Consider the following 22,636-nt stretch of genomic DNA (forward strand, 5'->3'; position numbering starts at 1 on the left):
ATATATCAAATATATTTAGTTTATTGTTTACCGGACCTTTTATTTAAAACGTGATTTTTTTTTTTTTTAAATATGCAGTCATTTTATGTCAGTCATGACTATTAAGTAGTGAGTTTAATTTATTTTATTCAAGTCATTTCATTTCAATATACCAATACTTACTCCTCAAACTCAAACTCAAGTTCATGTGGGCCTCTGAATGAAAAATGGATTGGAAGGTGCTATGCAAATATTTAAACCTTGGGAAAGCTTGTTTTTTAACCTAACCCTGCTTCTATTTTTTTCACAACTTTCTCCCTGACCTGCTTAGTATCTTGGTCTTCACAATGCTATTTGTTCACTAATGTCCTCTAACAAACTTCATAAGGTTCATACTTGGAAAAATGAGCTACTCCTCTGCAGCGCAATTTTCTATGCCTTCCAGCGTTTTTATGATATTGGATTTCTTTAACTGTGAGAACATACAACTCTCTCATTTATATGACTATTAAATCAAATGTAACAATCTGTTAGCAGCTCACCAAACCAGTAGAGCTTAAGATACAATTTGTGTTAGCTGTTCATCTCTAGCTTTTTTTGGAACCTTACACTGCGAAATCTTCTATGGGCCCGATACATTTTCCACATTCTTGTTCACCACATCACCAGATATGGAATTCTGCTGCGATCATCAAGAACTTTTGCCATTCCATAGAACATATGATGTTTTACCTTAATTTTTGTCAAGCATTTGTGCTTTGTTTTTGAGGAGGTAGATGCAAAAAAAATAAAAACAAATGGCCCTATCCCGGAATGGTGAAGAATCTTTTTTTTAAAATGCTGCATCTGGATTGTGATCAGGATCACCACCAAAATTTTATGGATTCTTCCATGGGCTAAGGCACACCTCTGGTAAAATATTCATAAGAATTCGTCTGTAACCTTTTTCGCAACTGAAAACATTACCTCCTTGGCAGATAGGTGACCTCTGAAAATAGTCGGCTGCACTGTATTGTATGTTGAGGTATCAGTAAAGAGGGCTGAATGCATTAGCTCACCACCATTTACAGATTATGTTTGTGAGTGTTTGGAACTTGTATCTTTTTCCTTCAGCTTCAAAATTTCCAGTAGTTTGTGTTGGTCTAGCTAATAAAATCATAATGAATGCACTGAAATGTTTGATTATGGTGTGAAAATGTTCCAGGGATAAGAATATTTTGCAAGTATGAACTTAAGGTAAATATAGTGATTTTTCCTTCTCAAAACAAGGTAACTTGATATGACATATTTTGACTGCACCTTTAATATTTTTTGCTTTAATACGCACGATAGATTAGAGAACAGACAATCATATTATTTGGTTTTTTGGTAAATTCAGTCAAAGACAAAATAAAGCAAGTGTTTGAGGAAAGAAAACTACTTAAAATGACATAAAAATTAATAAATAGTAAGTGCAAAATGTCCACCTGAAATAAGAGAAAGCAGCCAACATCATCACTATTGTCTCATTCACCTTGTAGTTTATATAGTTTTATTGTTTACACCAATTTTGATTTTAAATTATTCTAGTTTAAGTCTTTGATGGCATTTTCCCTGTTGAAATAAAATAAGTTGAAAACATATCACACCATGGCACTTTTGTCTGTTTCCATTCTTCATTTTATGAGCAAGGATCAAAGATGTTTTCCAAAATCTTATGAACCTTTTAGATTTTTCAAGAACCGTGCTCTGATGTGTTTTGCATCAAACCAATTCTGAAACACAGTGCATTTCCATTATCATCATTACCATGAAATGGGATGAAAATCTCTAAAAAGCATGATCAATACCAAGGATAGCAGCAGGATGTTGTACATTTACTTTGTCTCACAAAGAAAGGTCACGAAATACATCTGCACTGACAAATCTGACCAAAATGAAAAAAGGGCAGAAGAAAGGAGGACACAGCAGAGGTGAAGAATGGGATTCTGCTAATGGTCTGCTTGAAGCTGACCTGCCACCCAAAGTATCTGTCGAACGTGGTAAAACACATAATTCTCATCCAGAGTTCTCCCAAGGGCTGAAACAATGTAAGGCGCCCATTGAGTACCTCTTAATGTTAAAAATATTTGAAGACTCTGTGAGTTGGACATGCTCAAATGTTTCGTGTATCCTAAAAAAACACTGCTCTGGTGTCTTTTGTTCTGGTTAATATAGTCATTTTACTGCATTATGAACCCATTCTTATGTTTTACTGGTGTGGCAATAAAAAAGCTTCAAATGTTCCACAAAAAACAACTACAAGTGTCAGCAATACAATCTCAAACATTGGGTTCCTTTTAAAGATTTTAAATATCCATTTTATTCTGTTAAAAGCAACTGATTGAAACTAAAACAATCAAACAAACAAACCTTGTTTCAAACAAGCCCTTTATGAGCACATCATTATCTGCGTTCATTGAACACAAAAACAGCTTTGTAAATTGTTGAAAGCTTTGAAACAGTTTTTGGCTAGCATTTTCCATTCAGCTTTTGTCGTGTCATCTGTCATAATTTTACATCGTCTGAAAGAATGTCCAGACATCTGTAGAGTACTGCTCTGTCTGAGCTTTAGAAATCCTTTTAGGGTAAGTGCCTGCGTCTGGAAATCAAGACTGATGCAACAAATAAGCATCAGCTTTAGGATTTAGACCGTCTCTGATCTATCATTCCCCATCTGAGAGCGATCTCACATGCCCTGTCCCTTGACTAGTGCACTTGGGTCTCTCTCTGTCCTCAGTCTTGCCTGTTTCCATCTTTATTTTGATCAAACCATCTTCTGCTGCTGAGGACTAAATTATGATTAGATTTAAGGATATGCAGTGCTTTCATCTGTCTGCTGTGAGTTCAATGCTGCTCCCCTCTAACCCTCCTCAAGCCAGCTCCCTGACCCCCCAAACACACACAATGGACGTCTACATCAACTCACTCACAGGCAATTGAAAAGCAGAGTGGCCGCTTGGTCCCCATGGAAACGCATATATATTTGTGTGTTTGGTAAATGTTTGCCTTTCACTGATATGAAACAGAAGTTTATGTGAGACACCTAGACTGATGTTTTATATGTAAATGATCTGCTTGTCTATCATGCAACCAGTCTCCAGTTACAGTGTGATCTTTATCTAAAGTGAGCAGCTTAATAAGCTGCACAACTGAGGCCTACGCTATAGAGGTGTTAATGCTGGAGAAAGAGAGCTGCTTCATGCTGCTTAAAGAAAAACAAAAATTTTGAGGCTTACATTTATGACAAAGTAGTTCATAACATTGAAGTGGAAGGAAAATACATTATTCTTTGTATTTTTTCAACAAAATCTGAAATGTTTGCTTTTGTATTCATCTTCCTTTATTTTCATTCCCCTATATGAAATTCATTGTGACTAATTACCCCCCAGAAGTCCTATAGTTAGTTAAAAGAGTCCAGTGTGGGTTTTTAAATCTTATTATGAAAGCAACTGTACTATGAAGGCCTCAGAGGTTTGTTAGAGAACGTTAGTGAACAAATTGTGAAGATCAAGGAACACAGCGGAGAGGTCAAGGACAATGTTGTTCAGAAGTTTACAGCAGGAGTATGTTTTATAATAATATCCTAGCTTTGAACAACTCACAGAGCTCTGTTTAATCTATCATCTGAAAATGGAAGGAGTATGGCACAAAAGCCCATCATGACACAACGAAGCACCACAACTGACAGCCCTGGCAAGGACCGCATCATCCACAGAACCTGCTTCAAGTTTTATCCTGTTGGATGGTTTTCTTTAACAAGTTGCTCAGCGTTGATCAGAAGCTTGATGGAGCTAAATTCAAGACAATTTTCAAAATACCTCAGATGGCAATTCAGATTTACCTTAAAACATATGGCAAGAGCTACAATTTAAAGGTTTAGATTAAAGAATATTTATGTGTTAGAATGGCCCTGTCAAAGTCCAGATGTAAATCCAGCTGAGAGTTAATAGTGAGACAATGACTTTCACAAATGCTTTTGAAAACCATGTATCACTTTTCTTTCTCTTCATGTTAATGCACAATTTTGGTGTTAGTCTATCACAGGGCTTATCATCTTTACCACCATTTTAGCCCTTGGTTCACCTAATTAACACTTGTTCACAGCCACATATGGTACGTGACCCTATGACAAACAGAACATGATTTTTTTTTAAATATCTACCTTCTGATATTAAATTTGTCCAAAGTTTGTGTCCATGACAGTCTGTTTTATAGTTTAAAGTAAAGTTTTGAGGTTACGAGAAAGCTCTAAGCTGACTTTACAACAAGACACGTTTTAGTTGCTCAGTCACTTGATTTTGTTATTAAGGAAATACTCCTGGGGACAAAACATGGATTTGAGATTTTTTCTTTGTGTTGTCCTTCTGCTGTTCTTTCCTGAACTTTTATTTGCTGTTGCCACAATTTAAATTAGTTTGTCTTTATTCCCATAGTTAGGTTACAGAGCGAAGAGCAGATAAAAGTAAAGAAAAAAAACAGGCATTTTTAATAACTGAAAACTGATAGTTTAGGTAGCTTTCTCAATGTGAAACCAAGGGCACATTTAATTAACCAGCTCAGCTGATACCCTGTAACGCATCTGTTCCACACATTAAAAACAGGAGACAGAGATGAGACAAATCAGTTTTTTAGACTAAGCTTAGCGTTATGTTTACTGGAAAACCCATTTATTATTTAGGCTACTTACTTCCTGAAATCTATTTCCAATCACAGCTATCCTGAAATGCAATCCCAGTCTACAAACATATATTATTATTCACATTTGTAATAAACTCTGTTATTAGATTATCTATATGATAACTGATTTATTTATTTAATCGAAGATTTCCTTTCGAATGCAATGTTCTGCCTTGTGAGAATTCATTCTTTACTCTTGAGGGCCCCCTGCTGGCCTATGGACCTGATACAGGATATTATCTTGCCTATGCCAGAAACTGGCTCTTATTAAAAGTTGTTAATTTTCAGGCAATAATTTCACCATTTTGCTCATGTTATTTTAATCACTTTTTTCTAAGATTAAAATATATTTTTTATCTGCTTTATCTGCTAGTTGACACTTGCACAGCATATCCATTTGACTCTTATCTCATGCTACTCACTGCACATCCAGTCTCTGATGGAAAAAAAAAAAAAGAAACCCTGATGAAAGGGGTAGCTGCTGTATGTGCTGTGAAAGTATTTATATCCTAACCAACTTCCTCTGTTCTTGCTTTTATTCAGTCAAGCAAATTTTAGTATACGACAAAGACAACCTGATTTGTCTCAGGGGAAAAGAGCAATCCAAACACCTGATCTTAAGTAATTGCCCCATAAACCTAATAAAGATTGTTCCACCCTTGCACAAAATTTAGCAATGAGTCTTTTATGTTGCTGTAGAGGAATGTTGGTTCAGTCTTTCTTGCTGAATTTTACATTTCAAAATTTTCAAGCATGAATGGCCTATTTAAGGTCATTTCACAGCATCATAAATGAAATTAAATCTGTTTTTCAAGTCATTTGAGTGGCACAAAGTATGGCTTTGGATCATTATTCGGCTGAATAACCCATTCATAACCCAAACATTCACCTTCAGGATGTTCTGTATTAATTAACCATCAATCATCAATTATTATCATCAATAATTAATATCAATCACAGAAAGTTGTCCAGGATGTGAAGTAGCTTCAGACCACCACGTTTCTCTTTCTGAAATGCTGTGCTTCACAACAAATGTAACAGGGTGCAAACTTTTCAAAAAGTTTCACTTCTGTCTCGTCACCCCACTCTCATTTGGATGCAATTTTTCTTCCTCATTGTTAAACATGACTGGCCCACTGAGTGCGATGGAAGGATAAATATGGGTCCTCATTCAGGTTAAGTGGCAAGATGCTAAAAGTAATGGACCTCTGTATAATGTCATGTGTATACCCCAGCAGAGGCGGTTCTACATTGAATTACTCCCCGAGCGTACATCCTCCCCCCCTTCCCTCGGCCACCACCACTATAAAAAACATCTTATCAGAACCTAAAAATACATTATACAAAAATGTGGCAAATGTACAGCCTAAACACTAAAGAAAATCATGCTATATTAATTCAGGGAGGGAGAATTTAATTCATTTAATTTAATCAATTTGTTTGGTTACATTTTGCCCTGAATTCTAAGCTTGGCACACTTTTAGTGATGACTGGTTAAACTAGCTTTGTTACGAAATGGAGTTATAGCAAATGGCAAATGTTCGTCTTTGAAATTAATGTTAGAGATATGATTCATTAGCTAATTGCAGGGCCCAGCATTAACCCTAATGATATAAATAAATAATACCTGAACTTGTAACAGTTTTGTTGCAAAGCATGATCTTATGGTGAAATTAGATCTAGTGTTTGTTGAGTTAAGACCTAATTTATTAACATTAGACCACTAACATTAGCCCTTCATTCATGACATGGACGTCGTAATCATACAGAGGGAACATAGTTGCATACCTTTCTCCTTTGCTCATTTCTCCTCTTCTTCTTCTTTTTTTTTTTTTTTTTAATTGAGCACCTGATGGCCGTTTTCGGTCCATCTCTGCATTTATTTGACACTCAACAATCAACAGATTCCCCATCCCCGAACACATCACTCACAACCAGAAGTAAAGACTAAACCAATTCATCTGTGACCTCATAATCGTTTTGTATCACTTATTTTTATAAGGCCTTCACACAATTCAGAAAAATGTGTAGGAATTATTGGCATGTATAGTATTATGAATAAGATGTGCCTTTTTTAAAGAAAGCGAAGGTGTGACTGACTTTAGCCCACTTATTCCTTAGACCATTGCTGTAGAGTGAATCCCCCCGCCCTGCACCCCCCTAATCCGTTCCATTTGAGAGACCCAGAGGTGAACTGGCTCCTCCCTGTGGTCTTTCCTCGTATCATAAGCCTTGTATCATAAGCAAGCAGGGGCACCCGCAGCTGCAAGGGCCAACTCCTAGCCCACACAGTGATCTGATAGATAATGGAAAACCGCTTTTGCGTCGCAGATGATTTTTCTTTTTTTGAAGAGCTTGTGCTACCCTCCTGTGTCAAGGAAAAAAAGACGTCCCGGTTGTCTGCCCTGTTCGCCTGTGCCAGAAACTGCCACTGTACCCCAGGGACATATAAATTAATGCTAATTTTGTTAAAAACAAAATGTAACATTGGGTTTTTTCACCACTGAATAAATGTACCCAGAATAAAGATCAGATTTTTTTGTCTGATTAACACTCAATGATTGAGAGCTCTCACTGGTGACAATTACTCCTTCCAGGCCAGATCCAAGAACGCACACCACTTATTCGACTGCAAAATGCAACTGTTTCCTTGTCCCAGACAACTAATCATGTACAAGGCCCCTAAAAAGCATATGTAAAGAAAAAAACAATCAGGTTGGCCGAAGGAAAAAAAAACAATAACACACAAAATTAAAAAGAATAAGGCAGGTGGTATATAGCTCATTAAGAAAATCAGAAAATGCTTGAAAGACGTGTAACAAAACAAACTGAACACCACAAGCACAGAAATCAAATAATGTTTGCAGAGGAAGCACATACAGAAAGGAGTTGTGGACTTACCATAAAGCAATGCGGTAGTGGAGGTCTCAACACCTTGCAGCAAGAAGGTTCTGGTTTTGAAGCCTGGGTCTGGGTCTTTCTGGCTGGAGTTTGTATGTTCCTATGTACGTGTACTCCGGCCTTATTGCCCACAGTCCCTAAACATGGAGTTTGGGTTAAAAATTTCCTCTAGGAGCAAGAGCGATAGAGCCAGCTTGAATTGTCATAAAAAAAACATATCACAGGAAATCATGCAAAGCTGTATGTGCAACCTTTCTCCTGCAGATCTATAAAGAGTCAGAAAATATATTTAAAAAAGTAAATGCTTTCCAATGATAGGCCTTGTTTTGCAACAACTGCAAATAAAAACTCTGAAAGGCAACAAGGGCAAAAGATACAGGTGCTTTTTAACACTTTTTGGTTGACTTCAGGTGAATTGTTTTAAAAGCACAAATAACCCTTTAATTATTTAGGCATCTGACACACAGCTAGCTCATAAAACTAGTTTGGAGAACAAAAACTGCCTCTGCTCAGGCCTTATGAAAACCATTTCACAAAACATTCAGGTGAAACCTGATGAATCTAACATGGGGGAAATTAGTCAAGATGCTAAAGAGAAAATGTCCATCATAGTCATTAGAGTGTCCAGATTCCAATTCTGCGATGCACTGAAAATAAATTAATTAAGGAATTAAGCAAACAGAATAAAAATAGAGATAAGAACTAGAAAATGATTAATTACATAACTAGAAGCAGCAAAAAGAAACCACCGTAATGAATCAAAAACCAGGTTAATTTTTAAAGGACTGGTTCCATATATAGCACTGTAAGGTCAAGTTTCTCGCATAAAAACATCCAAACACATCCTTTAAAGCTAATCTAATGTTTTCTTTTTTAACAAAACATAACTTTCTGCACTCACCTTCACCCAGCTGGCTGTGCCCCCTTTTGTGGCCAAAAGAGATATTACAAAAATACACACTTAGAAAAATAAGACCACTAAAAAATCTTTTCACTTGCCTTTCCTGGCTTGAGACAAGAAAAAAAAAGAAAGTCTTAGAAAATAAATAATTTTCCACTTGTCCTAAGCATGTACTGACAACACGTTTTAAGGCCATTTGCAAGATACAGCCTTGGACCCAAGAAAGAGCAGTCATGGTGGGCGATTGTCCTTTGTCCTACAGATATATGTGATCAATAGTGTAGTTAATTCTATACCGTACATGAATACACAAGCTTGGTATGATAACAACATAGCATGGCCAACAAGCAAACTATCTGTGTGCTTTTACTGTTTAGAAAATGAGAGATTGGTTCCTGGAAACCGTCCATTTGACCAACACAGTTGTTAGTGAAGGCTGGTGGTTTTATTCCAGTGACTGTAGTGGCAGAGAAAGTATTACAAGGATAAACACTTGGAAAACTAAGCCTCTCAAAATTGTTTTTTTCTCACTGCCTTCTAGGGCAGAACAGAAAAAAAAACAATTTCGAAATATTCTAATCAAGATTTTTGTTCTTCACTTGTGTTTCAGGGCTTCCGTAAAAAAGTGTTAGTTCCTGTTTTGAACAGGACACGGCCGCTGTCCAACAGTGTTCACTTATTTTATCTACTGCAGGGGATTTTATACTTAATATTCAAAATAACAGCCAGTTTCAGCATCAGCGATGGAGGAAATTTACGTCAATGTGAAATCTGCCAAGCCTGCGTGCCAAATTCCTGCATCCGAGAATAGAGGTAAGAATGATCTGACAGAGGAATGTATGATGTATTTTGTCATTATTTTTTAAAATAGAATATGTTCAGATAATATTCGTTTTGTTTGTTAAGGTTTGAGCAACTACAAGAAGAGGGCCTCTGTAGGTATTATTATATTTTTGGGAATCCTGAATGTTTTACTGCTGGCTGGACTCATCACCCTTCATGTCTATTGTGAGTGTTGTTCAAGTTATCCTAAATTTGGAACGAGTAAACCCTCGGTAGATGTAATATAAATGGTATTAGCCCTCTTTGAAATCAAACAGAATGACTTACTGTGTTTAAAATAACAAAAGTTGGTGAGCTGTAGGTTTGCAGTGGCCTGCAAAAGTCTGAGGTGAAATATATAGTATGTTACATAATTTTGTTTGATTTTCAGTCTTAGCCTGTTGGGTTTGTTGAAGAAAATAACAATACTTCCATATTCACAAGCCAATGGAAAATTTCCACCATTTCATATAACATCATGTTGATCTCCTAACTTTTTCAAACTATTTATACATGTATTGTTGGAAATACAGTCGAGTTATTCTTTTCAGTGTAACTACATTTTAAACTCTACAGGCATGAACATGACAAGAGTTATTAACACATTTTAAAGTATAAATGAGATGCTTTTTCTTTTCGCAAACATGTTTGTTGGTTTATTTCAGCTTCTAAACTGGCAGCAGATCTTTCCAACATCAATGAAAATCTGACTGAGCAGCTACAGGACAGCAACAACAAGCTTTCATTTATGATTGAAGAGAGAGACCTGCTGACTGCTAACCTCACTGAAATGACTAAAAAGCTAAACGGGCCTCGAGGTTTGTTAAAAAGCACTTCCGTAGATTATTGAAATTAAAAGATATTTTGGGTTGCTGGTTAGCTTGGTTTTTGTTTCTGTGGGTCCCCAATAAAGAAAAAAAAAATATTTGCTGCAACCCCAGGTTTCCTAATCCTTGATCTATCTCTGTGTCTGTGTTCTCCTGAGTTTTAGATAAAGGCTTGTGACTAAATGACTAAAATGTAAATGACATTGCACAACTTTAATCTACATTTATTAAACATGTTATTGTTTTTGTTTTTTGCAATAAGAACAACAAAAATGTATAAAATGTTTTCCTTTAGGAACATGTCCTACAGGATGGAGAATGTTCAATTGTTCCTGTTACTTCCTGTCTACAACAAAGGGCTCCTGGGATGAAGGCAGAAAGGATTGCAGAACAAGAGGAGCAGATCTGGTGGTGATAAACAATAAAAATGAACAGGTACTGTGTTCAGTGTGACATTTTTTTATCAACAATAATTTGCAACTTATGTACCTTATTAGCAATGCATTACACAGGCCCAACATAATGAAACTGAAAATATATCTACAATTGCTTTGACCTACACCTGCTAAAACAACACTTTGACTACCACCTGTGGTGACTGAAGCTTTCCAGATCCTGGTGGTTAGCACTGTGGCGTGGGCCCAGGACCTTTTTGCCTAGCAGCAAAACCGTCTTGCTGCAACCTGCTTGACCTTGTTTCTTCTCCTATATCAACATCTGCCAGTAGTATCTTTTAAGTTGATTGTTTATTTCTTTTATATTATAACTAATTAGGTTGAGTAATGTAGTTATTGTATTTATATTGTTTCTTGTAACATATCCCTGTCCATTCTTAAAATTCTGTTAGATATACTAAATATAAATAATAAGTAATTTAATCTGTATCACATATTGAGACTATTGAGCATTATCTATTCATACATATCTGCAGTCCAGGCTTAATTGGCTGAAAACATGAAAGTTACATTCATGGCTTGTATAACATAGGTGACACAGAAAATCATTCAAAGGCATCTGTACGTCGAGCTGTCAGGAATGTTGTCGTTGCATTTACTGTTACTGTACAGCAGAGGTGGCCAACATTCAGTGGAGTCAGGTTGTCCTCCTTAGCGAAGTGATTCCTGTCTTTACCTGTCACTCTGGACGGTGTAGTACGATCCCTAATGGAGGTTGTACTGAAATTCTGTTGTATGTTATTATAATCAGACACAAATAGCTTAGGTTTAGTTACATTTTAGATTAAACATGAGCCCCTTGCAGCCCCTAAGTAGCTTTGCAATCTGAAAAACTGTAATAAAAGTAATAAAAAGTAATAAAAGAAGACGAATTGCAGATATCAGTGAAAGAAATAATTTCATCTGTACCACACAGAAGTCTATATAGTCTGTCACACAGTCATGGCATTGATGTCTTCTCCATGTGGCTGGCACAGTGCGTCCCAGTGTGTACCCTCAAAGCAGCCTCGCAGGGCCTCTTCAGCTTCCTGTGACCATTTCTCACATTCCTCTTTATTACGTGTTGTCTCTGATCAAGGGGGTTATATTTCGAGCAGAGAAAAACAAGATTGTGATCTGATTTTCCTAGAGGAGGTCTTGCTTTAGAGATGCATTTGCGTAAAACAAATGCAATGTTTTGTTTTCTCTGGTAGAGCAGCTGACAAACTGTTGAAACGTTGGAAGTGTAGCAGAGAGGGAAGCATGGTTAAAATCACCAGATATTGCCACAATGGCATTGGGATGTTGTTTCTGTAACTTACCAACAACTGAGCTGTTGACATCGCATGCAATGTTGGGAACAGCTAAAGGTGGAATATAAACTGTTTCCAACATAACACTGGTGAACTCCCTGCGTAAATAATATGGACGAAAACATATTGCTAACAGTTCTTTATCTGGACTGCAGAGACGACACTTCGACAGTAACGTGTCCTGGATTACACCATTTGTTTTTCACAAGTACTGCCAGTCCACATCCTATGCGTTTGCCACTCTTCTTTAAATCCCTGTCTGGGGCGCGGTGCTGGTGGTGTAGGGGTTACCACGCGACCACATATAGAGGCTATAGTCCTCGAAGCGGCCGTCCCAGGTTCGGGACCCGGCGACCTTTGCCGAATGTCTCCCCCTCTCTTTGCCCCTCCTTCCTGTCTGCCTACTGTCAAAAATAAAAGCCTCTAGAGCCAAAAAAATTCTTTAAAAAAAAAATCCCTGTCTGCTCGTATGGTCAGAAAGCCTGGCAGAGAGACGTTGGAGTCGGGGATATGATCCTGCAGCCAGTAAAACACATAATACTGCATTCCCGGTACTTTGGCTGGGTCCTTTGTAGGGCTTGGAGTTCTTCCAACATATTTCCCAACGATCTCACATTGCCCATCATAATTGATGGAAGAGACAGCTTGATCTTCCTCCTCTCTCTTCTTCTTACTCCTGCTCTGCATCCACGGTGCCTCCTTTTCAACTCATCAGTGATTTTAGTTGAAGTATTATTTCAGCTTTTGAATTATTAATTGCTGCTTCCGGTTGATAAAACCACCTTGTTGCTATGGTTATGCACCATAACAAATGTACAAATGTAAAAATGTATCAGCAGAAATCCTTCCAGCTGCACATTATCCAATACCGTAGGGGATACATGTCTAAAAAAATAAAGTTATATCCACCACAAGATGAATTAGAGTTCTTAAAAAGACAATATCAAAGTGAAGGTAACTGAGCTACTCCAACATGCTGCCACCTTAAGCGGCACAATTACTATAAATATAAATATAAATATGAATATAAATATTAAACCCATGCAAACCCAAATAAACATATGTCTTCATCAATACAAGGTATAGTAATAGCATGTCATTTATAGTAATAACTGTGTCACTCTTATCGACAATATACTCATTAATCAATTAATGTGGACGACATTAAATTGAATTCTGGTAATAAAGTAAAGAACCTTAGTGTTATTTTTGACCAGGGCATGTCATTTAAATCCCATATTAAACAAGTTTCTAGGATTTCCTCCTTTCACCTCTGGAATATTGCCAAAAATAGAAAAAAAAAATAGAAATATCCTGTCCAGGAGTGACACTGAAAAACTAGTCCAGGCATTTGTTACTTCAAGGCTGGACTATTGTAATTCTTTACTATCAGGATGTCCACAAAATGCAGTTAAAAGCCTTCAGCTGATTCAAAATGCTGCCGTTAGTGTTTTGATTAAATTAAAAAAGAGATCATATTTCTCCTATTTTATCTTCTCTTTATTGGCTCCCTGTTAAATCCAGAATCAAATTTAAAATTCTCCTCCTCACATATAAAGCCCTTAATGATCTAACTCCATCATACATCAGAGATCTGATTGTTCCATATATTCCCAACAGAGTTAAGTCAAGTCAAGTCAAATTTATTTATATAGCAACAAGGCACTCAAGGCGCTGTACATAAGGAAAAACATTACAATGATACAGAAAATCAAACAACAGAAAAACAAATCAAATGACATTAATAATCCTTGGGGGTTTACTGGTAAGAGCTGGTTCTAATCCAATCTTTCTAATAATGTAAAAATCTATTAATCCTTCTAAGCTGGATCACTGGTATAAACAGTTCTAGTCCAAACTTTCAAATACAAATAATGTTTGACCTTTACTGGTAATGAAACAGTTGTAATACAATCCTTCTAAGAAATCTAAAAATCTATGAATCCTAAGCAATCTAAAAGTTTAGTAGGTAAAAAGAGGATAAGAAGAAAGACCACATTAGGTAAGGGGAGGGAAAAAAGGTCATATTTCACACTTTATCCTTAGCAGGATACAGTTTGAGATATCACAAAAAACCTCAGCACAAATAAGCAACATATAAACGAGACAACATATTGCAGAGATACGGTGAAGGATGTATTTCAGGGGTGCGTATGTTTATATTTTTATATTTAGTAGAATGATTACTTGTCTGTCACTGCCCTCCTGACCTCAGAGCTCACAACACGTCACTGCAGACAGTTGCTGGACTTTGTCCATGGCATGCAGCTGGTTCTTTGGGACCTGCCTTACTCTCTAGGTACTTGGCTAGGGCTGAATTCCTTGTGGCCTATCTGTGGCTTCCAATTGCCTACGGGATCCTAAAGTCCTAAGATACTGTTTATTGTTGATATATTCTGTGGGACGGTTCAGTTGGTGTGATAACTTTCCAGAAAATAGATAAAACCAGTGAGCTGTGCATTCAGCAGTATACTCTTCATACATATTAACATGGTACTACTTACTAACACAATTTTTGTATGTTAATATTTGACAGACATTTCTTTCCACCTTTGCTGAGACACAAACTTGGATTGGTTTGAATGACAAGGAAACTGAGGGATCCTGGAAGTGGGTAGATGCAACTCCTATTACTCTTGCGTAAGTGTTAACATCAGGTACAACTGGTTACAGTGACACAGATAAAATATGTTTTTTCAGTTCTGTCAAAGTGTGTTACTGTGTAAAGTTACTTCATGGAAACTGATGAAAAAAAGGATTTATATTTACTTTAGTTTAGTAAGACGTGGGTATTTATTTCTTGCCCACTTCTAAAACTAAATGCAAGGTCTTTCAGTTCTGTACTGTAGAGTAGTCATTTCCACTAACAGAGTGAAACATCAAAGGCTGCATTACCATTAACCAACATGTTATTAACTGCTAATGTAAAGAAGCTCTAGAGTTGAACTGTGACCAAACAGTGAAGATGAACGTGAGAGTAATATGCACATTAGGAGATCTCCAAATGGACCATCAGATAAAAGTAGATTTACTGAGCCATTTAAAGAATTGTTTTGGAGATGTAAATAATTTTTCAAGTGTACATTTGGATTAACATAAGGTTTTTTGGGGTGTGCACTTCCTAAAGAGCAGCTGGTTTCATAAACTTGTTTATTTGCCAAGTTAAAAGTAGTCAGGAAATAAAATTATGATATACACATTTTAGTTGTATTTTACTGTTCATTTACTTCAATTATTCACCAACAATTCAGGGCAATAAAATCATATTAGGGGTTTTAGTTTTGACTGTTTTTAGGTAAATAATTTTTTTAAATGTTAGATAATTTGTGGAATGACACTCTTCTTCACAAATATGGCAGGTTCTGGGAAAACAATCAGCCTGATAATGGTCTTGGAGACCCAAAGTGGGGTGAGGAGGACTGTGCACATCTTAAAACTGAAGAAAGCTCATTGTGGAACGACATTTCATGTTCAACTTCTCTCCTGTGGATCTGTGAGAAACTACCGCTGTTCACTGCTTGACAAATATCTATATGTCAAAGTATTTTAACCAAAGCATATCTTTAAAGTTTCACTTTAATGCTGTATTTAAATATGTGTTATTGTAGAACACATTTCGGAGCTCGTAATAAAGGTTTTTTGTTTCATTCCTTCCTTCCTTCTACATTGTGTACTTCCATCTTTCTTTCCATCCTATTGTCCTTCTTCATTCCTCCCTTGTATCATTCCTTCCTTCTAGTATAAGTATTCTTTTTAAAGGATATTTATACCATTTTCTACTGCTGAAAAATATACCATAAATGTAGTGTACACATTAGAATTTTTTACATCTCATGCCACATCCATCCCCTTAACTTGTAGGGTAACTGAAAGCTCTATGTTTGGACATCTTCTGTTGATTATCTACCTGCTCTCTCTTGGCAATATTTTTTGCAAATACGATATTCATTTCCCATTGTTACATGGATGACACCCAGTTCTACCTGTTCACCCAACCCATTGCCTCCCTCTCAAATTGCTAATAGGAAATCAGATCCTGGTTCTCAAACATTGTCTCAACAGTGACAATACAGTGGTCCTTGTCACAGGTACCAAATCCAAACTCTCTCAGATAAACAACTTCTCCATTGTTGTGAATAACTCATTAGTTATCCCTTCTCTCAAGGTTAGAGTCTGGTTGTCATCCTTGACAGCACTCTGTCATTACAGTCTTGGATAAAGTAATGTACATATTAACTGATGTAAATGTAAGCTATAGACTTTTATATGTGTGGTCAGACATAGTTGATAGCTCTATAAGCTTCCAACATGACAGAGAACAAAGAGTTTCATTTACTGGAATCTCTGCTCACTGCAGCTCATTAAAGAGTTTCAGCATCTCACTGCAAACATTTAGGGACCTAATCTTCAAGAAGTACAGTCTTCTGTGTCTCTTCTTGTAGACAGCTTCACTGTTTTCTCTCCAGTCCACACTGTTGTCCAGGTGAGCATTTATCCACTGCCTCCCCTTTCTGACACACGCAACAACCGTAGAATCATCTTAGTATTTCTACACATAACAGGACTTGTACTGGAAATCTGAGGTGTACATATTCAAAATGAAGTAGTACAGTCCAGCCCTTAGGATCTTTACAAGAAATTAGATATATGTATAAACCGCATGGGAATGTCCAGCCATTACACAAAAATTATAAATCGTGTATCCCAGAAATTATTGTGCTTTGGCCAGGGAGTTTTCTTTTGCTGAACAAGGTCACAGCCATCAAGGATCACCATTCCTGTCAAAAGATGTGCAGGGTCTGCAGTAGTGCTTAGAGAGGGTGCACAACTCAAGGTAACATTTGCATGGATGGCATTACCAATGATTTCCAAGCAGAACATTACCCAAAACATCACGTCATCCACTGACTTTGCTTCCCCCCATAGTTCATACTGGTGCCAAATGTTCACCGGGTAAGTGACACATATGCATCCAGCCATGTAGGATGTACAAGAAAATGTCATTCATCAGGACAGAATAAACTTTACTGGCTTCTTTCATTGGTCTGTGGTCCGTCAAACCCGCTAAAATGCTTCTAACACGTCAACTTTAAGAACACTGTTTTTGTGCTGCCAAACATATGCCACCCACCATGGGGGCCATAATGAATTGTGTTATTTATTATCTGTGTTATGCTCTTCACCTGTCACCAGTCTTAACATGCCTAATTGGGTGTGTTATAATGGTAAAATGGGTCATCTACATTTATAATCAATCAGATGTCTTGTAAACAAGTAAAACGCTGAATGGATAATAAGATTTCAGTTTTACAGAGCAATTATTTGGCCTTTTGACTAAAATGAGCCAACATATGGTTAAACGAAACTAAAGCAGTTATGTTTAGATTACGGGGAAAATAACTTCTCAAAGTTCTTCCAGAACCTAAGATAAATGTTCACACATAAACATAGGGTGTTGTTGGTTTCACTTCTCTTTATTATAATCTATATGTTTGTGCCTATGTGCTTATGCTGAAGTGTAATATCTTTATGTCGTTACAGAAAGTGAAAATTATACAGTATAGAGATTAATTACACAGGAAGTGAAAACAAAATCACAAAAGCTAAGTGAATGTGTCAGAAAATGGAAACCGAAGGAAAAGTAGTTTGAGGAACCATCATGGGAGGGAAACCCCTTCCAAAAGATGTACCACCGACAGATAGCTGAAGTGGCTAATATGACCAAATCCTACCAATGGCTAGAGTGGGCTGGTCTGAAGGACATAACAGAAGTACTGATCATGGCAGCGCAGGAGCAGATGTTTAGCAACAGAGCAATAGAGGCCCAGATCTACCGCACTAGGCAAGATCCCAGGTGCAGGCTGTGCAAAGATGCCACAGAAACAATCCAGCATCTTACTGCAAGACACTGGCAGGAAAAGAATATATAGAATGCCATAACAAAGTAGCCAGTATAGTGTACAGAAACATCTGTGTTAAATATAAACTAATGAATGAAAAGGAGGGCTTAAGTGCCAGAAGCAGGTATAACCTTTGAAAGTGTATTTATGCCTCTTTCACAACAGCTGTGAAACCCAATATAAAACAAAAATAAGTTTCTGTATGAAAAAAACATTCATCGAATTGTGCAGTAATGCAAGAATGAAAGTTCAGAGTATGCTTCACTTCCTCTTTCATGAACTACAGTTAGAGGGCCAAAACTAAGCATACAAAAGCTGCAAACGTTTCCCCAATTCAACAGAAAAGCAGAAAGTTCTGAGGAATAAAGCACTTACAGAATATTGGCCTGATGGTTCCAAGAATTATTAAAATGACTAATATGACACTTGTGTCATATTAATAAACCAGCCAAAGGGGGGTGGGAGTGTGTGTGTGGTGTGGGTGTGTTTGTATTTTTTTATCAATCATTTTATCATTCATTTTTCATTTTATATCATTTGTATTTCCATCTTATCATTTTAATCATTCATTTTTATTCTCTTTATTTGTGTTTGTTAATTATTTAATTACCTCCATACCACTGCAATGTTGCTTATCCTTTTGTCTTTCTCTTCTTTTTATGTACAGAACTTTGAATTGTCTTGCTACTGAAATGTGCTATATAAATAATTGCCTTGCCTTGCCTCTGTGGCCATTAATATTTGCTGACAACATAGTAATCTGTGCTGAAAGTAGGAGAATTTTGTGGAGGAGAATTTAGAGAGATGAAGGTTTGCCTTAGAGAGAAGAAAGGTCAACAGAGACAAGACAATTGTCATTGTTTTCTTTACTGATTTGACCCACATGCAGAATGACACTCAGGAGGCAGGAGAAAGGTTTAAGACATTTATTTTGACAGGTAGTGATGTGGGACTGGAACCGGGACTGGAGGCTCAGCACTGTATGGGAAAGGAGGACAGGTAAGTACTCAGAAGATAAATGGGGATAACTGGGAACTGGATCAAGATTGTTGTTTACTGTTTGATTAATGGTGGTTAGAGTGGAAGAATGATGCGGAGCCTGGGAGGACTGAATACTGATACTTCAAACCTATGTTCAGAACTAAAGAAGCCTTTTGGGTGAAATGCAAACGAGTCTGTTGAAAGATTTTACATAAATTATCATTGCTTAGTTTAAAAAGGTTTTTTAGATTTATCATAAAAATACATTTTCATTTATTTAGTTTTGTGAACTTTGATAGAAGTGGTTGAATACTTTTCACATTTATCTTAAGTGTTTTATGAACTATTAACAGAGTTGTTATCTTGGGTGGTTGCTATGCAGGCTGAGCAGGAACTTGTGTGCATGTGGGGGTGTCCTGGGAAGAATACTGTTTGCACTCCAGCCAATCTTCGTGTCCTTAAGTGCCAGTGTGTGGACGTGTGTGCTGTATCAGTATCTGGATAGAACTTGTATTTGTAAAACTGTGCGTGGTCACACCCACAATGTTATAACATGAGCATTTTTCCTTTCTTCAATTAAAGGCTGGTTCAGAGAGCAGCCCCTCTGAGAGAGCAGAAAATCACTGATTAGCAGCGGACTGTCTTTCCCTGGCCAGCCAAAGATAACTTTGACTCGTTTGTGTCTTCATTCATACCTTTTCTGAGTTTATCAGTGTGTCTAACTCTGACAGAGTCCATTTGCCATCTGTGCACTTAGGAGTATCATGTTCCGGATGACTGGGAATCCATGTCTCCTCATTTCAGTGTACTGGTAGACTTTGTTCAGTCACATAGAAAAAGTGTCAGTGCCAACCAGAATTTAATAAAAGAGAAAGAGGTTGGCTATGACACTAGATATATTGAAATTATATGTCATTACATTTTATGCATTTATAGCTGTATTTGCTATATTATTTCATGAACACAATCCCAACATAAACATTTTACATAGTATCAACTGATGAACTTGTGTAGATTTATGCTGAAAGAAAATCAAAGATAAGTAATAGGTCCACAAAAAAAATTATTCAGTAAATTCTGTTTAGGTTTAAGTTTTTTTCTTATGTTCACGGCACTAATCAGGATTCATGGAAGGCAATTGTGAAAATATTTAATCAGAATCAACTGAATAAAAAGTGGATTTAGATGTGTAGGTATCCTTTTTAGTCATTTTCAATCACCATTTCCATGTATCTCTACGGTAAAAGCAATATCATTTTAATTTAATGCATCTTCTTTAAGGAAACATTAAGGAAACATTATTACTATTCAAGAACTGTGCCTTGTTCTAGAAAAAAGGCTTTTTCACCACTCATATGTGTGACTTCCTCAAACAATACCTGATCGAATGAGACATCTTTTGCTCAAAGCTGTTGTTGCAGATCTGACAATCAAGCAAAGGAGCAGCAACCGATGGAGCAAATTTATATCAATGCTAAACCTTCTAAACCTGTCTCCAAAGCTCCAGCAAAAATCCTAGGCGGTAAGAATGAGAGGGGAAAAGACTAAGGTTTTTTTCTTACTATTGCTATACAGCTCATTGGGTTTGATTTGCATGTCTTCTTTGTTAAGGTTCAGACAACTCTAAAAAGAGCCTCTATTTGAGTGCTATCATCTTTTTGGCTCTCCTGGGGACTCTCCTGTTGGCTGGACTAATCTTTTTTGGCATCCATGGTGAGTCTGGTTGTCCTAAATTATTGCTCATGTTCTTCACTGTCTGAATACAAACAGAATTAAAGCTGCAAGCTGCATTGAAGGCCCTCGCACCTCAGTGCAACTCGGCCTGTGCAGCGACCGCGGGATCCTGGCATCGCCAGCTGCACGCCACCAATGAGGCCGCCGTTCAATTCCAAATGTCGCCTCTAGGTGGCGCTGTGAGCGTCATGTCATGATCTTCACTCATGCAGAATTCTGGTCTGGCGAGAAGTATTCAAAATTTGGGGGAAATCCGACCTTCCAGATGGAAGCTGCACTCACTTGTTTATTAGTGGGTGGGGCTGAAATGATGTCCCTGATGATGTACACTACATTTGAAGTGGATATGATGATGTATGAGGGAGATGGAGGACTTGAAATGTCCTAGGGGGCGCTGTTGATCCAAATTCCAATGTAATCCAATAGAGCTGTTTGGGGGCTGACAAAGATCAACCATAATCAGTTTGGAGTAAATCGGACATTCCTAATGTAATCTGCACTCACTTGTTTGTTTGTTTGTGGGGCTAAAATGATGTAATCAGTTCACTGTGTCAACATGTCCATCATTAACTCATGATCATGTATATTACATTTCAAGTGGATCGGATGATGTATGAGGGAGATATAGCGTTTGAAGTGTCCTAGGGGGCGCTGTTGATCCAAATTCCAATGTAATCCAATACAGGTGTTTGGGGCCATATTCAGTTTGGAGTAAATGGGGCCATGCATGTGAAATTTAGAGCCAAACGTACGGCCATGGTGTGACATCAGAGTTTGCCACGCCGCAACGGCCACACCCTCCAGCCAAACCAGTCAGTACTAGACACAAACTTAGACCGTCACGTTATCTGTCACTTGGGACAGTTTCATGTTGATTAGGTAAAGGGGATCAAACATGGACCACACTAAGTGAAACATTACACTTCCTGTTCTCAGGGGGCGGGGCTTCGATGATGTCAGCATTTGACCATTGAATATTGATCAGGGTGTCATATGGATCAATCCCAGAAGGTTTCATGTGTCTGTGATTTTCCTTGTAGGAACTATAACAGTTTCGGGTTTTATGGCGAGACGTCAAATTTTGAGGCTTGGCCACACCCATATACTTTCATGTAGCAAAAAGCTTTTGATAACTTTGATCCTCAATGCCTTAAGACTATAATCATTGATTTTTAAGTACTCATACTCGTACTTGTACTCGTCGTCTTCCGCTTATCTGGGACTGGGTCGCAGGGACGGCAGATTCAGCAGAGACACCCAGACGTCCCTCTCCCCAGACACCTCTTCCAGCTCCTCCGGGTGGAGCCCAAGGCGTTCCCAGGCCAGCCGGATGCTTAGGCTGGCTCTAGGGATGTGGAATGTCACCTCGCTGGGGGGAAGGAGCCTGAGCTTGTGCGGGAGGTCGAGAGATATCGACTAGAAATAGTCGGGCTCGCCTCCACGCACAGCGTGGGCTCTGGGACCCATCTCCTTGAGAGGGGTTGGACTCTCTTCTACTCTGGAGTGGCCCACGGGGAGAGGCGGTGGGCTGGGGTGGGTTTGCTTGTTGCCCCCCAGCTCAGCCGTCTCGTGTTGGGGTTTACCCCAGTGGATGAGAGGGTCGCATCCCTGCGCCTTCGGGTTGGGGATAGGTACTCCTCACTACCACTCGGCCCGTAGGCCGAGACGGTAGTGCGGAGTACCCGGCCTTCTTGGTGTCCCTGTCGGGGGTGCTGGATAGTGCCCCTCCCGGGGACTCCATTATTCTGCTGGGGGACTTCAACACCCACGTGGGAAACGACAGTGACACCTGGAGAGGCGTGATTGGGAGGAATGGCCTCAAAGATCTGAATCCGAGTGGTGTTTTGTTATTGGACTTCTGTGCTAGTCACGGATTGTCCATAATGAACACCATGTTCAAACATAAGAGTGTCCATCAGTGCACTTGGCACCAGGACACCCTAGGCAGGAGGTCAATGATTGACTTTGTTGTCGTATCATCAGACCTTCAGCCGCATGTTTTGGACACTCGGGTGAAGAGAGGTGCTGAGCTGTCCACTGATCACCACCTGGTGGTGAGTTGGATCCGCTGGAGGAGGAGAAAGCTGGACAGACTTGGCAGGCCCAAGCTCATAGTGAGGGTCTGCCAGGAACGCCTGACGGAGCC

At 38.2% G+C, this 22,636-nt stretch overlaps 1 protein-coding gene across 1 annotated transcript; it reads left to right on the plus strand.

Annotated features, from left to right (window-relative positions):
• The first annotated feature begins 9,104 nt into the window (after positions 1-9,104).
• On the plus strand, positions 9,105-15,529 carry LOC124871599 (C-type lectin domain family 4 member E-like). Its single transcript, XM_047371038.1, has 6 exons — positions 9,105-9,292; positions 9,386-9,487; positions 9,967-10,119; positions 10,424-10,563; positions 14,412-14,515; positions 15,235-15,529. The coding sequence occupies exons 1-6, from the start codon at positions 9,223-9,225 to the stop codon at positions 15,395-15,397; spliced, it is 732 nt and encodes a 243-aa protein (XP_047226994.1). The 5' UTR covers positions 9,105-9,222; the 3' UTR covers positions 15,398-15,529.
• Positions 15,530-22,636: the final 7,107 nt, after the last annotated feature.

Source organism: Girardinichthys multiradiatus, chromosome 7 (assembly GCF_021462225.1).
Source record: "Girardinichthys multiradiatus isolate DD_20200921_A chromosome 7, DD_fGirMul_XY1, whole genome shotgun sequence".
Taxonomy (NCBI): Eukaryota; Metazoa; Chordata; class Actinopteri; order Cyprinodontiformes; family Goodeidae; genus Girardinichthys; species Girardinichthys multiradiatus.